At 44.5% G+C, this 16,721-nt stretch overlaps 1 protein-coding gene across 1 annotated transcript in view; it reads right to left on the bottom strand.

The window, feature by feature from the left end:
• Positions 1 to 16,721, bottom strand: part of Dlec1 (DLEC1 cilia and flagella associated protein) — a 52,995-nt gene that overhangs the window by 7,530 nt on the left and 28,744 nt on the right. The window contains exons 20-25 of the mRNA XM_041677386.1: positions 5,522 to 5,675; positions 4,921 to 5,031; positions 3,170 to 3,300; positions 2,516 to 2,710; positions 1,714 to 1,784; positions 1,187 to 1,338 (exon numbers count right to left, since the gene is read on the bottom strand). Coding sequence (XP_041533320.1) covers positions 1,187 to 1,338; positions 1,714 to 1,784; positions 2,516 to 2,710; positions 3,170 to 3,300; positions 4,921 to 5,031; positions 5,522 to 5,675 — 814 coding nt within the window. The remainder of the gene's footprint in view (positions 1 to 1,186; positions 1,339 to 1,713; positions 1,785 to 2,515; positions 2,711 to 3,169; positions 3,301 to 4,920; positions 5,032 to 5,521; positions 5,676 to 16,721) is intronic.

A 16,721-nucleotide genomic window follows, 5' to 3' on the forward strand; every position in this document is an offset into this window, starting at 1 on the left:
TATGTGTTGTGTTTGTGTGAATGTGCATGTGTATTGTTTTATATGTATGTACGTGTGTTCTTGTGTATATGTGTGATGTGTGCATGTGTGTGGTACTTATGTGTGTATGTATATGTGTATGTGTATATATGTATGTGTGTATGTGTGTGCATGTGTGTATATGTGTATATATGTATGCGTGTGTATGTATATATGTATGTGCATGCATGTGTGTATGTGTATATATGTATGTGTGTGCATGTGTATATGTGTATGTATGTATGTGTGTGCATGTGTGTATGTGTATATATGTATGTGTGTGCATGTGTATATGTGTATGTATGTATGTATGTGTGTGTATGTGTATATATGTATGTGTGTATGTGCATATATATGTGTGTATATGTATGTGTGTGCATGTGTATATGTGCATGTGTTTATGTGCATATATATGTGTGTATATGTATGTGTGTGCATGTGTATATGTGCATGTGTGTACGTGCATATATATGTGTGTGCATATATGCATGTATGTATGTGTGTGCATGTGCGTATGTATATATGTGTGCATGTGTGCATGTGTGTATGTGTATGTATGTGTATGTATGTGTGTGTAAATATGTATGCATGTATGCGTGTGTGCATGTATGTATAGGGGGCTTAGCAAATGACAAAATGCAGAGATCTGGGTAAGGCTGGACTGCTGGGAAGCTGTTACTGTCTCCTCTTTACTCATTACTGTTCTTTCCAGCCTACCGTTTCCTGTCCTCCTCATGGTGGCTCCAGCCATGTACATCACAGAGATGCAGAAGGTTCTGCTACACAAAAGGATTCTCTGCTAGAAGCATGTCAGCCTTGCCCCAGAAACTGTGGCAGTGTGAGCGAGCAGCATGTGGCAGCAGCTGCACTTGGAAAGGCTGAGGGCACAGCTGGTGGAGAGGAGACTAGGAGCTGTGTGCTTATACTCACGTCCTTACCAAGCCTGCCTGCACGTCCCTACCATGCCTACATGCATGTCCTTACCATGCCTACATGCACATCCTTACCAAGCCTATATGCACGTCCTTACCATGCCTACATACACGCCCTTACCATGCCTGCTTGCACATCCTTACCATGCCTACATGCACATCCTTACCATGCCTATGTGCATGCCCTTACCATGCCTACATGCACGTCCTTACCATGCCTACATGCATGTCCTTACCATACAAAGGAGATCATCCCAGTACTCGCCCCACATGTTGGCACAGCCCGTGATGTCAATACTCAGCTGCTGGTAGGCTCCCAGCATGCCCTGGGAAATGTGGGGGAAGAAGGCAGCTCCTTTCCTGTGGGATAACATGCTCGCCATAAAGTCTGCGGAGAACAGAACACGAGGGTCATACCCTGGGTTGAGAGTGAGGGCTAAATCCTCAGGGGTTAGCAAAGCTTGATCCTGGTGGAGCCATCTCATGGCCTCTATTCCATTGGGAAGCCAGCCGAGACTGGCCCTGCTGGGCCAGCCTCTGGTACCTCCTATGAGGCCAAGCCCTCCCCTATGAGCTGCCACATGTCCTGTACACAGCTCAGCCATGTTGGGGACTTTACTGAGAGGGAGTGAGTCACTGGTCCCCATTTCCCTTCTTGGCGGATGCTGGCATCAGAATGTAACATCACATCCTCAGAAAGCTGTGAAAAACCCAACTCTGGCCATTACTTGGGCCCAACACTTCCCATGTTGGTGGCTCTTACCCATCTTTTCTTTCTTGGCCAAGTGCTCTTGGATGTGCGCCATCTTTAGCAGGGCTGGGGGCATGTCAGGGCTTCACAGAGGCAGAAAATAGTATGGGAGCAGTTAGTCCTTCCCACACTGGAGCCACAGAAATATCTGGACAGGTGCCCAGCGGGGGAAGGCAGCCTGCTCCTCTCAAGGGAAGCTGATCAGGTCCCTGAAAATCTCTGTTCCCACTGGATCTCTGCCATCCATCACAACTCTAGCTGCAGGCTACCCCAAAAGTCACAGGAACCACCTCCCACCTCCCCAGATGTCCACGGACTGGCCTCTGAGCCAGAGATCTGCTATCCCAGAGGCAAACCCAGCTCTGGGTCCCCAGATCTGGGGCGTCCTCTTCCACAGGCTCCACTCTCCCCAGCTGCTCCCTGACCTCAGGTTGCACCGGCATGCTGGAGCAGAAAGCTAGTGGTTTTCCTCCTTGCGCCTGTCACCTCAGACCCACGATCCATTTCTGAGTGCTTCCCCCACACCTCTGCACCCGGTTCCGCTGTCTACAGTAGTGTCTCCCTCCTTTACCCTACCTGGTCTCAGAAGTCCTCGACCTCCAAGGCCAGGCTGAGGAGGGGTCTCTCCCACGGGTCAGTTGGGGTCTTCAGGGTGGGTTGTAGGAGCTATCCCCTCTGTGCAGTTCCCTACAGCCATCTTCGAACCATACACTCGCCCTCCCACACCAATCAGCCTCTAGCCTCCCAAGCGGAAACATGGCCCCTGTGAGGCCACGCACCCTGGGAAACACCCCGGGAAGAAATTGAGACTTACAGGCTGGTCTTTTTGTTCAGACTGTCCTGGGAGCTTCCAAAGTACTCAAATTTGAGAGAAAAGGGGGTCTGTATTGGGGAGCAATTTGTCAGGATGAGCTGGCGTGTCACACAGGTCCTCAGTGGCACTGTCGAGCCAAAGTCCAAGCGGAGATTCTCTGGGTGGGCTGGCCACTGCGTACTGCTGCTGACAGCACTGCCCCATGTCATGGGCACTATGTTACCTGCCGTTCTTGTTTCAGTTCAGAGAGCCACCCTGGGTGGGGCGGGGGAGTAGTCCTGAAACCCAGCTTAATACGGACTCTCTCCTCATGGAGTGCCAGACCCGAGGCCCAAACTTCTTGCCAATCCGCCATGCCAGAGGAGTGATCGAACAACATGAATTGCCCCCCGTGGTGTCAAAAATGGCATAGCTGCAAGCTTCTGGGACTAACATGGGAAAACCCACTGAGGATCCCCTGCCACCTCCCGCCTGCCTCGCAGCGTGCACAGAAACGCCACACAGGGTGGAGTGGGGGGGGGGGTTCTGCAGAGATAGCGAGGGCCTGGGACAACTTGGTAACCTCTTAGCGCTGGCAATTTGCTCAGGAGGAGGGGGAGCAGGACCATCATGTAATGCCAGCCCTCCATGCGGCCTCCCCTACCCTGGACTCACCTTCCATCGGAGTTCTCTAAGGAGATAGTGATGGTCACTCGCAGTCCCAGAGGCTTCCCAGAGATGCCCAGGGCCAGGGGCTTCTCCATGCCAGACACATGACAAGGGAGGGCCAAATCGGTCAACGTTTCCTGCCAGGAAGTGTCAGTTTCAGGGCATGAACCTCAGCGATGAGCCCAGATGTTTACCCACTCCCATGGGTGACAACATGAAGGCCTTGCTTCTCTCTGAGGAAGGACCTCAGGTGCCTCCAGTGAGCCATCCTGCCAGCCCAGACAAGGCTCTTCGAGGCTGACCCTCCCTCTAGGTTCACGGATACATGTGTCGGGCCTACATATTCATATATATCCACAGGAAGGGATAATGTTCAGTCTTTCTGTCAGCTTCACGGGATTTAAATCACCATAGAAACAGATGTTTGTCATACCTGTGAAGGAAACAGGTGTAGTTGCGGTGGGATGACCCAGCGTCCTAAATGTGGGCACCCCTTTCTTGGGGTGAAAGCCCTAGACTGAGTATAGAGCAGTGAGCTGGGCACCAGGATCCTCTCTGCCTGCTTCCTGTCTGAGAATGTGACCACCCTCCTCACACTCTTGTAGCCCTGGCTTTCCCACCATGATGCCCTGCAGCCTCCGACTAGGAATAAATACATCTTTCCTTCCTTAGGTTGCTATTGTTACATCAGGGAGAAAAGTAACTGATACAGGAGATTCCTCAAAGCGACTTCTGGAGAGCGGCACCTGTTTTTTGATGGGGGATGGGAAGCTGTGCCAGGCTAGGCCTGGGCCTATCTGCCCGTCACCCTGGCAGCCAAGCTTGGTTGTGTAAGAAAGCTCGCTGACTCCAAGTCTGCCGTCAAGGAGTGAGGAAGCTGGCCCTGTAAGTCTCTGAAAGCTGGCTTCTGACCTCCACATGCAGTGGCTTGTGTGTACACATTCTTGCGCGCACGCACACACACACACACACACACACACACACACACAGTAAATAAATAAATAAATGTTAAAAAGAAAAACAAAAGGGCTAGAGAGATGGCTCAGTGGTTAAGAGCACTAACTGTTCTTCCAGAGGACCTGGGTTCAATTCCCAGCACCTGCATGGCTGCTCACAACTGTCTGTAACTCCAGTTCCAGGAGACCCAATACCCATGGCAAAACACCAATGCATATCAAATAGAAATAAATAAATTTTAAAAAAGAAAAAAAGAAAATGAAAGAAGAAAAGAAACCCTGTTTAAAGGTTGAGGATATTTCTCTTTCCAGAAGAGCCATAAACAGTTGGCCAGCAACACCCAAACACTGAGCAAGTTCCGCTGTGAGGGTATCCTTCTGGGATCCTCCAGGGAGCGGGAGGAGCCTCTCCTCTCCTGAGAGAATACCAGCCACCTGTTAGCCTCTCCCCGAAGCACCCAGAACAGTGTCTGCCTTGAGCAATGACTTTGCCCTGGGCACACTGGAAAACTGGGCTTCCCGAGGCCACAGAGACTTGCCTAGAGAAGGGCAGGGCCAGTGACACTGTGGTCAGTGGGTCTCAGACCACATCTGAGCCTACTCTAGGTTCTCTGGCCTTGCAGCCTCAAAGACTAGGTCCAGAGTGAAGGAGCAAGCACCCTAAATGCAAATACTTTAAATCTCTTGCCCACTCATGAGGAGCAGGAGTGGGGTCCGTTAGCCCTCCCTGGAAGCATCGGTATCAGTGGTTGGACAGGGTACCTTCCCAGCCACAAGGGGCTCCCAAACTGCTCTACTCACCTGTGTGTGGGCTGTAAACTCCAAGGAGAGCTGGCGTTCTTCACTGGGGCCCAGTAGGCCACGTTTGGGAGAGATCGTTACTGTGCACAAGGCTGCTTGAGCTCCCAGGAGCTGGAAGACACAGGATGGAGTTGTTGTCTTGTGAGGCTACCAGGTGGCTCAGGGTTTACAGAGTGTTAACACAGCAAGCCTAAAGGGCTGTGAACCTCAGGCATAAACCACAGAGCCTCCTCTTCTCCTGGACTAACTGGGCAACCCACTATGGTGGACAGCAGAAGGCAGCTGCCTTGAGGCTTCTCTCATGGCGCTCAGAGCAAGCTCCACTGTCAACCACAGGGGCATTGCTATGAGTAGGTTCTGAACAGGTGTGCAGACGAGTTATGAGCTGTGCTGGGTGGGAGGCCTCAGCTGTGTTCACCAGGAACTCCTTCTTGGGCAGGGAACTAGAATTTCCTAAAGATGGAGCCATGAAAAGTCAGACAAGGTGAACTGGAGGAGCCACGCTTTGCTGCGAACTGTGGATGGAGCCGCGGGCTTTGGGGGGATTCTGGAGGATGGCCACTCAGGGGATGAGGCCACACATCTGAGAGCTGCAGATTACCTTGCCCCAGTGGAACCTGGTGGGCAGGAGGGTGCCATTGACAAGCATGACGGTTGACTTTATGGGCACACCCAGGTAGAGGTTGCTGAATTCCATGTGGCTGTTCTGCAGGTACACATAAGGCTGCTGCACCTCAGCATACACAGGAAGGTAGCTGGAACACAGGAAGTCACGTGGCACACTGATCAGAAGAGGAAAATAAAACTGTCCCCATGTACAAATGGTGTGAGGATGGGGAAAGCCCCAAGGAATCCACTAATGTAATAATAACAAAATAACAAACAGCAAAAGCCAAAACAAAACAACAACAAAAACCAAAATCAACCATACAAACAAAAAAACCGAGCTAAGGGTAGCACATTTATAATTCCAGAACCAAGGAGGGTCACTGTGGGTTCCAGGGCAGCCTAGTCTACAGACAGAGTTTCAGGCAAACCAGGGCTACACAGGGAGACCCCGCCTCAAGAAACCCAAAACACACACAACTCCTAAAAATTGAGTTTGGCAAAGCAGCAGCAAAATACAAGATCGTCATTCAGAACACAACTGGTTATACCACTGAAGACACTATAAATCTTTATGGAGAGGTGGGGTCTCATGAGTGTACCCTAGTTCTGAAAATGGATAGATACTTCTGTAAAGAGAATTCACAAATGACCAGTGAGCACCAAATGATGTTCAATGTCCTTTGCCATGAGGAAGGTGCCCTCCAATCCTCAGAGAAGTACTGTTCACAGGTGACAGTGCGGCCTCCAAGGGTTAGGTGGAGAGTGATGGAGGACACCTGATATCCTCTAGTGACCTGTGCACACACTCATACACACACGCACAGACACAGATAGACACACAGAGACACATACACAGACAGACACAGAGAGATACACACAGAGACAGACACACACATACACATAGACACACACAGAGAGACACACACAGAGATATACACAGAGACTCAGACAGAGAGATACACACACAGACACACACAAATACACATACACACAGGCATAGATACATAGAGACACACACAGAAGCACAGACAGACACAGACACACACACAGAGAGACACACAGAGACATACACAGAGAAACACACAGAAACAGACACATAGATACACACAGACACACATATACAGACACAGACACACACACACACACAGAAACACACAGATATACACACACATATGTACAGGCACAGACACACAGACAGAGACACAGAGAGAAAGACACACACCCAAACAAGGTAAAAAATAAAATAATTAAGAAACAATATTTTTAAAAAAAACAAAATAGTCTCTATCCAGCCCTGGTGGTATTCACCTGTTATCCCAGTACTTGAGAGGTCGAGGCAGGAGGATCACAAGTTAAAGCTCTCCTCAGCTGCACAGTGAATCCAAGGCCAGCCTAGGCTATACAGTGAGCTCAAGGCTAGACCTGGTTACATGACAGTATCTCAAAAAACCAATGAGAAAGGAAGGGAGGAAGAGATGGATATGGACTAATTAGTGCTTGCATTGAGTTGGTGATTATTGAAGACAGAAAATGAGTTTGTTGGGGGTGGTAAAACTTTTCTATGAACACGCGGAAACTTGCACCGCAGAAGTGAAAGAGAAGGGAGGGAAGGGAAGAGGGAGAAAGGGGAGGGGCTTTGATGCCCCCCAAACCTCCAGTGTTCCCACCAGAATACAACAGTCTTAGCACATTTAACATTGGGCCCACTCTCTTGGCCCTGAGCGTGAGTGTTTCCGGTTTTCCATTCTTATGTTTCCTCTTGCTAGGAAATGGCCAAGGAGGCCAGAAGACAGCACCAGCTACCCTGGAAACAGCCCAGGGAGGCCAGAAGACAGCACCAGCTACCCTGGAAACAGCTCAGGGAGGCCAGAAGACAGCACCAGCTACCCTGGAAACAGCCCAGGGAGGCCAGAAGACATCATCAGCTACCCTGGAAACAGCCCAGGGAGGCCAGAAGACAGCACCAGCTACCCTGGAAACAGCCCAGGGAGGCCAGAAAACAGAACCAGCTACCCTGGAAACAGCCCAGGGATGTAGGGATAAGTCCCGCCCCTTAGGGGGCGTGTTCGCCTCCGGGTAATGTTTGCCTATAAATTTGGCGAGCTCCCAGCCACTGCTTCTGCTTTCCTGGTCTCCGTGGGAACAGTGGTTCTGTAAGTCTATTTCTACATTAAAGATATATATATATCTTTATATATATATATTTATATATATATAAATATATTTATATTTACAATCTGTCTGCATTCGTTTACGCCGTTACATTTTGGCGTCCAACGTGGGCTGTTTTGCCCACGACTCAAGCGGGTAGCCCACTAGCTAACACAGCACCCTCCCGGGTGCTGTTTTTTAGTTCATGACTCGGGCCCCAGTGCCGAGTCCAAGACACACTCGGCCACACAGGCCCATTCTGCCTGCCTTGGCTAAGTTTGCAGCGGAACCCCACTGCCTGAATTAGCAGAAGCTCAAGTACCTGTGGTTTTGCAACAAAAGCCGCCACAGTGGCAGATTTGGTCTGATACAAAGTGACTTGGCCGGGCAATGGTGGCGCACGCCTTTAATCCCAGCAATTGGGAGGCAGAGACAGGCAGATCTTTGTGAGTTCGAGGCCAGCCTGGTCTACAAGAGCTAGTTCTAGGACAGGCTCCAAAAACACAGAGACCACTACTGGCAGGAACTGATCGTGGCAGGTAAAATATTTTTCTTTTATAAATAAAATGTCTGAACACATTAGTATTCAAGAATTTAACAGTTTTTTTAATTGTACCATGTGGGAAATTTTACAAGAGGTGTCTATCACCCCACATCTATGGGTCCTTCTGGGATTCGTAGTTTTCATTGTCACTAAATGGTTTGATATGAACAGTCAACTACTGAACCACACCTGGGTCAAGGAAGAAATCAAGAAAGAAATTAAAGTCTTCCTTGAATTTAATGAAAATAAAGGGACAACATACTCAAACCTATGGGACACAATGAAAGCAGTGCTAAGAGGAAAGTTCATAGCACTAAGTGCCCACTTAAAGAAAACGGAGAATGCATACATTGGGGACTTAAAAACACACCTGAAAGCTCTAGAAAAAAAAGAAGCAGACGCGCCCAGGAGAAGTAGAAGACTGGAAATAATAAAACTGAGGGCTGAAATCAACAAAATAGAAACCCAGAAAACAGTCCAAAGAATCAATGAAACAAAAAGCTGGTTCTTGGAGAAAATCAACAAGATCGACAAACCCCTATCCAAACTAATTAAACGACAGAGAGAGAACACGCAAATAAATAAGATCAGAAATGAAAAGGGGGACATAACCACAGACACAGAGGAAATTCAGAGAATCATTAGATCTTACTACAAAAGCCTGTATGCCACAAAACTGGAAAATACAAAAGAAATGGACATTTTTTTAAATAAGTATCATATACCAAAGCTAAACCAAGACCAGGTGAATGATCTAAATAGACCGGTTTCTCGCGAAGAATTAGAAATGGTTATCAAAAATCTCCCTTCGAAAAAAAGCCCAGGACCAGATGGTTTCAATGCAGAATTCTACCAGAACTTCCAAGAAGAACTAATACCTATACTCCTTAATGTATTTCACAATATAGAATCAGAAGAGTCATTGCCAAATTCCTTTTATGAAGCTACAGTTACCCTGATACCAAAACCACAAAATGACCCAACCAAGAAAGAGAATTACAGACCGATCTCACTCATGAACATCGACGCAAAAATTTTCAATAAAATACTGGCAAACCGAATCCAAGAACACATAAGAAAAATTATCCATTATGATCAAGTAGGCTTCATCCCAGAGATGCAGGGCTGGTTCAACATACGCAAATCTATCAATGTAATCCACCATATAAATAAACTGAAAGAAAAAAACCATATGATCATTTCACTAGATGCTGAAAAAGCATTCGACAAAATTCAACACCCCTTTATGATAAAGGTCTTGGAGAGAATAGGGATACAAGGGTCCTACCTAAATATAATAAAAGCTATTTACAGCAAGCCAACAGCTAACATTAAATTAAACGGAGAAAAACTCAAAGCCATCCCACTAAAATCAGGAACACGACAAGGATGTCCACTCTCTCCATACCTCTTCAATATAGTGCTTGAAATTCTAGCAATAGCAATAAGACAACATAAGGAGATCAAGGGGATTCGTATTGGAAAGGAAGAAGTTAAGCTTTCGTTATTTGCAGATGATATGATAGTGTACATAAGCGACCCCAAAAATTCTACCAAAGAACTCCTACAGCTGATAAACAGCTTTAGTAACGTGGCAGGATACAAGATCAACTCCAAAAAATCAGTTGCCTTCCTATACACCAAGGATAAGGAAGCAGAGAGGGAAATCAGAGAAGCATCACCTTTCATGATAGCCACAAATAGCATAAAATACCTTGGGGTAACCCTGACCAAGGAAGTGAAAGATCTACTTGACAAGAACTATAAGTCTTTGAAGAAAGAAATTGAAGAAGACACCAGAAAATGGAAAGACCTCCCTTGCTCTTGGATTGGGAGGACCAACATAGTAAAAATGGCAATTCTACCAAAAGCAATCTATAGATTCAATGCAATCCCCATCAAAATCCCATCAAAATTCTTCACAGATCTGGAGAAGACAATAATCAACTTTATATGGAAAAACAAAAAACCCAGGATAGCCAAAACAATCTTATACAATAAAGGTTTGTCTGGAGGCATTACCATCCCTGACTTCAAACTCTATTACAGAGCTACAGTATTGAAAACAGCGTGGTATTGGCATAAAAACAGAGAAGTCAACCAATGGAATTGAATAGAAGACCCTGACATTAACCCACAAACCTATGAACACCTGATTTTCGATAAAGGAGCTAAAAGTATACAATGGAAAAAAGAGAGCATCTTCAACAAATGGTGCTGGCAAAACTGGATGTCAATCTGTAGAAGAATGAAAATAGATCCATATCTATCACCATGCACAAAACTCAAATCCAAATGGATTAAAGACCTCAATATCAGTCCGAACACACTGAACCTGATAGAAGAGAAAGTGGGAAGTACTCTACAGCACATGGGCACAGGAGACCACTTCCTATGTATAACCCCAGCAGCACAGACACTAAGGGCATCATTGAATAAATGGGACTTCCTGAGGCTGAGAAGCTTCTGTAAAGCAAAGGACACTGTCACTAAGACAAAAAGACAACCCACTGACTGGGAGAAGATCTTCACCAACCCTGCAACTGACAAAGGTTTAATCTCCAAAATATATAAAGAACTCAAGAAACTAGACCGTAAAAGGCTAATCAACCCAATTATAAAATGGGGCACTGATCTGAACAGAGAATTCTCAACAGAAGAAGTTCAAATGGCCAAAAGACACTTAAGGTCATGCTCAACTTCCTTAGCGATCAGGGAAATGCAAATCAAGACAACTTTAAGATACCACCTTACACCTGTCAGAATGGCTAAAATAAAAAACACCAATGATAGCCTTTGCTGGAGAGGTTGTGGAGAAAGGGGTACACTCACCCATTGCTGGTGGGAATGCAATCTTGTGCAACCACTCTGGAAAGCAGTGTTTCGGTTTCTCAGGAAATTCGGGATCAACCTACCCCTGGATCCAGCAATACCACTCTTGGGAATATACCCAAGAGAGGCCCTATCATACAACAAAATTATATGCTCAACTATGTTCATGGCAGCATTGTTTGTAATAGCCAGAACCTGGAAACAACCTAGATGCCCTTCAACGGAAGAATGGATGAAGAAAGTATGGAATATATACATATTAGAGTATTACTCAGCAGTAAAAAACAAGGACTTCTTGAATTTTGCATACAAATGGATGGAAATAGAAAACACTATCCTGAGTGAGGTAAGCCAGACCCAAAAAGAGGAACATGGGATGTACTCACTCATATTTGGTTTCTAGCCATAAATAAAGGACATTGAGCCTATAATTCATGTTCCTAGAGAAGCTAAATAAGGTGAATCCAAAGACAAACACATAGGCATCCTCAGGAATATTAACCTTCATCAGGCGATGAAAGGAGACAGAGACAGAGACCCACACGGGAGCACCGGACAGAAATCTCAAGGTCCAAATCAGGAGCAGAAGGAGACGGAGCACGAGCAAGGAACTCAGGACCACGAGGGGTGCACCCACACACTAAGACAATGGGGATGTTCTATTGGGATCTCACCAAGGCCAGCTGGCCTAGGTCTGAAAAAGAATGGGATAAATCCGGACTAGCTGAACATAGCGGACAATGAGGAATACTGAGAATTCAAGAACAATTGCAGTGGGTTTTTGATCCTACTGCACGTACTGGCTTTGTGGGAGCCTAGGCAGTTTGAATGCTCACCTTACGAGACCTGGATAGAGGTGGGCAGTCCTTGGGCTTCCCACAGGTCAGAGAACCCTGATTGCTCTTCGAGCAGATGAGGGGGGGGGACTTGATCGGGGGAGGGGGAGGGAAATGGGAAGCGGTTGTGGGGACGAGGCAGAAATCCTTAATAAATAAATAAATTTAAAAAATAAATAAAAAAACTAAATGGTTTGATAATAGAAATATGATAAAGTCTTTACGAGACGAATCCAGGATTCTTAAGGCAGAGATTGAATGCTTAAAAACAATTGAGAATGACAACAATCTTCTCAAGAACCAGTTTGAAGTTCTCCAGGCTGATGTTAAGGAGAAATTCCTTTCTATGGAAGAGGGAACAGTTGATTTGGATCATAAGCTTCAGTCCCTTTCAGTAGGAACTGAAATATTAGTGGCTGATATTACGGAGAAATTCATTACTATGGAAGAGGGAACAGCTGATTTGGATCATAAGCTTCAGTCCCTTTCTGTAGGAAATGAAACATTAACTGAGAGAATCAAAACTGCTGAATGTGACAATCAGATTTTGTCTAAAGCTTATGACAAATTGACGGAAAGATTGTCAATACAAGAAGGCACCGTTTATGCCATAAAAATTATGTCCAAAGATGAGATGTTATCTCTAACAAACAAACTTCATATTTTAGAATCCTCAATGAATGCTTTGGAACATAATTATGGACAGGAGATTCAGACATTGCAAAAGGCAATGGTGAATAGAATTGAAAAGATTGAGGAATTTGTAAATTCTGATGAAGAAGAGCAAAGGGTAGAAAGGCAAATTTTAACTACATCTGTGGGTTAATCTCTCCGGGACAATTTCCACAAAGCTCTACCTACAGCTCTACCTGCCTTTCCAGTAATAACAACAGAGAAGGTGATTGGTTCCAAAAACCCTAGGGTCATCAAGGAGGATACATGGGAGCCTGTCCGTATGAATGATCTCAAGGAAATAAAACAGGCTGTCATGACTTTTAGGATGCAAGCCTCTTTTGTTAAAGAGATGCTAAGATCTTGGGCCACAACAAGCAGAGCAACCTCCTCGGACTGGCTCCAGCTGAGCTCTGCGATACTTGAGAGTGGACCGCAATTGAAATGGAAATGCTTATTCAGGCAAGAGGCTAGACTCTTAGAACAGCAGGAAAAAGTGAAGGGAATTGACATTTCCCTAGATAAAATTCTAGGTGAAGGGCTCTTTTCCGACCCTCAGGAACAAGCTAATTTGGATGAAAACACACTCTCCATGTGTACTACAGCAGCCTTAAGGGCTTGGGACAGGGTACAAGACCCAGGGCAGAGAATGGAATCATTTGTCAGAGTTAAACAGGGTCAGAGAGAACCCTTTAGTGACTTTTTACAAAGATTAACTAAGGCTGTACAAATAGGAATATCTGACCCAGAAGCAAGACGTATAATGATTGAGTCTTTGGCTTATGAAAATGCAAATGTGGAATGCAAAAGGATTTTGGGTCCTTTAAAGCTCAGATCAGCGCCCTTGGAAGAATGGGTCTTGCATACATACACTCAATGTTGATATATTTGATTATGGCACTGAAGCATGGATAGAAGAAGCAATTTCCAATGGTAAAAGGAGACACCAGAATACCAAATGTTTTAATTGTGGCAAAATGGGTCATATGAAAAGGAATTGTAGACAACGGATTTTCAGAAATAATAATAATAATAATAATGCATCTTTCAGAAATAATAATAATAATGCATCTTATAGAAATAACAGAAATAGGACTCAGCCTTCAGGTAGAAGATGTGGAAAAGGCAGACATTGGACGAATGAATGCAGGTCTACAAGAGATAGACAAGGCAACCTGATACAGTCGGGAAACATGAGAGGGGGGGCCTCACAGGCCCCCATGGCAAACATGGTTCAGTCATTTCCAGTTTCTGCAGAGAACGTGCCTCATCAGGACAATTAGGAAGCCCCATGTCTACTGTTACAAGCAATAATGATCAGAAAGATAAGTTTCGTGTGTTTTGGCAAACTTCCATAAATGATCAAAGACCTAAGCTGAGAGTGTGTGTAAATGGCATTTTTATTACTGGCCTGCTGGACACAGGTGCTGATGTAAGTATCATTACCCCAGAATCTTGGCATCCATGTTGGCCTCTTCAAAATGTAAATGTTCAGCTCCTGGGAATTGGAACCCTATCTCAAGTAAGGCAGAGAATGAGATGGGTTGAATGTATAGGGCCAGAGGGACAAATAGGAAAATTAAGGCCATATGTAGCCAATATCGCAATGAATTTATGGGGTCGTGACCTATTACAACAATGGAATACCAAAATTAACATTCCTGCTACTTCTAGAGCCTATATTTCTGAGAATAATATTAAAAGATATTACAAATGGAGAAAACCGGCCATTCGGGCTGTACAAGAACAAGAAATTGATGTCCCTTCAGAGATACCAACAGCCTTACCTCTAAAATGGTTGACTGAGAAACCAATATGGACAAAGCAATGGCCTTTAGCTGAGGAAAAGTTACAGGCTTTAGAACAGCTGGTACAAGAACAATTAGATGCTGGACATATAGAAGAATCTACCAGCCCTTGGAATTCTCCTGTATTTGTGGTTAAGAAAAAACCAGGTAAATGGAGAATGGTGACAGATCTCAGGGCCATCAACAAGGTTATTCAACCTATGGGCCCTCTGCAATCTGGAATTCCTTTGCCCTCTTTATTAACAAAAGGATGGCCTCTCATAGTTATTGATTTAAAGGATTGTTTTTTCACTATACGTTTGCAAAAAGAAGATAGAGAAAAATTTGCCTTCACAGTGCCTACTTATAACAATTCTAAACCTTCGAGGAGGTACCACTGGACCGTCCTCCCCCAAGGTATGTTAAATAGCCCCTCCCTGTGCCAATATTTTGTGAACCAACCATTGCAAATAATACGCAAGAAATTTCCCAAATCTATAGTATACCATTACATGGACAACATTTTGTTATCCGATTCAAACATGGATACCTTGACTGTTTAAAGAAATAAAGACACTTTTACCTAAATGGGGATTGCAAATCGCTCCTGAAAAGATTCAGAAGGGAGATTCTGTTAATTATTTAGGTTATAAAATAGGTTTGCAAAAAATTAAGACACAAAAAGCACAAATTAGGAGAGATCGCCTACGGACTCTTAATGACTTTCAAAGACTGTTAGGAGACATTTCCAGTCTACGACCAGCTATTGGAATAACACCTGATCTAATAATTCATTTGAACAAAACCTTGGATGGTGATAAAGATTTAAACAGTCCCAGAGAATTAACACCTGAAGCAGAAAAGTAACTGACAATGATTGAGGAAAAATTACAACAGGCACATGTGGACAGGGTAAATCCAGAGCTCGATTGTATTCTTGTCATACTACCATCAAAAATTTCTCCTACAGGAATTTTAATGCAGAGAGATGATATTATTTTGGAATGGATCTTTTTACCACATGAACCAAGTAAGAAACTGAAAAGTTATGTGCAGAAAGTCTCTGAGTTAATTATAAAAGGCAAGCTGAGACTTCGTCAACTAGCAGGCATAGACCCAGCAGAAATTATAGTGCCTTTCACTGATGATGGGAAGATAATGAACCATGGCAAAGAGCTTGTGCTAATTTTTTGGGAGACATTAATAACAACTATCCAAAAAGCAAGAGGCTTAACTTCATAAAGAGAACTTCTTGGATTCTTCCTCGAATCATCCGTGATGCTCCAATAACTGGAGCCCGTACATTCTATACTGATGCCAATAAATCAGGGAAGGCAGGTTACAAATCAGAAGACTTGGGTAAGGTGGAACAAAGTCCGTATAATTCTGTCCAGAAGGCGGAATTATATGCCATTCTTATGGTGCTAAGGGATTTTAAAGAACCTATTAATATAGTCACTGATTCACAATACAGAGAAAGAGTTATTTTACATATTGAAACTGCTGAATTTATACCTGATGATACTGAACTAACCTCATTGTTTCTCCAGGTTCAAGATTTGATCAGGAACAGGCTTTGCCCTATGTACATAACACACATCCGATCCCATACGGGTCTGCCAGGTCCTCTAGCACAAGGTAATGCAGAAATTGATCAATTATTGATTGGTAGTGTGCTACAAGCTTCTGAATTTCATTAAAAAAAACATCATGTTAATAGCAAAGGTTTGAAGAAAGAGTTTTCAATTACATGGCAACAAGCTAAGGAGATTGTAAAGAAATGCCCTACTTGCTCTTTCTATAACCAAACACCACTGCCTGCAGGGGCTAGTCCAAAGGGCACCCAAAGGAATGAAATCTGGCAGATGGATGTGTTCCACTTTGCAGAATTTGGCAAATTAAAATATGTTCATCACACCATTGACACTTATTCAGGCTTTCAGTGGGCAACTGCTTTAAGTTCAGAAAAAGCTGATTCAGTAATCACTCATTTATTAGAAGTCATGGCTATCATGGGTATACCTACACAAATAAAGACGGATAATGGTCCTGCTTATGTTTCTAGGAAAATGAAACGGTTTTTTGATGATTACAATATCAAGCATGTTACAGGTATACCATACAATCCTACAGGTCAAGCAGTCATAGAAAGATCAAATCGAACTATAAAGGATATGTTGAACAAACAGAAAGGGGTGGAAAACACCCCCAGAAATAGGTTACATAATGCTTTGTTAACCTTGAATTTTCTCAACGCTAATGAGAAGGGAACAATGGCTACAGAAAGACATTGGATAATGGAAAAGTCTACTGAACTAAATCAACCAGTTTATTTCAAGGATGTGCTGACCTCACAATGGAAGCCAGGAG

The sequence above is a fragment of the Microtus oregoni genome, unplaced genomic scaffold (assembly GCF_018167655.1).
Source record: "Microtus oregoni isolate MIOR12 unplaced genomic scaffold, Mior012 000028F_ref0000031, whole genome shotgun sequence".
Classification (NCBI taxonomy): Eukaryota; Metazoa; Chordata; class Mammalia; order Rodentia; family Cricetidae; genus Microtus; species Microtus oregoni.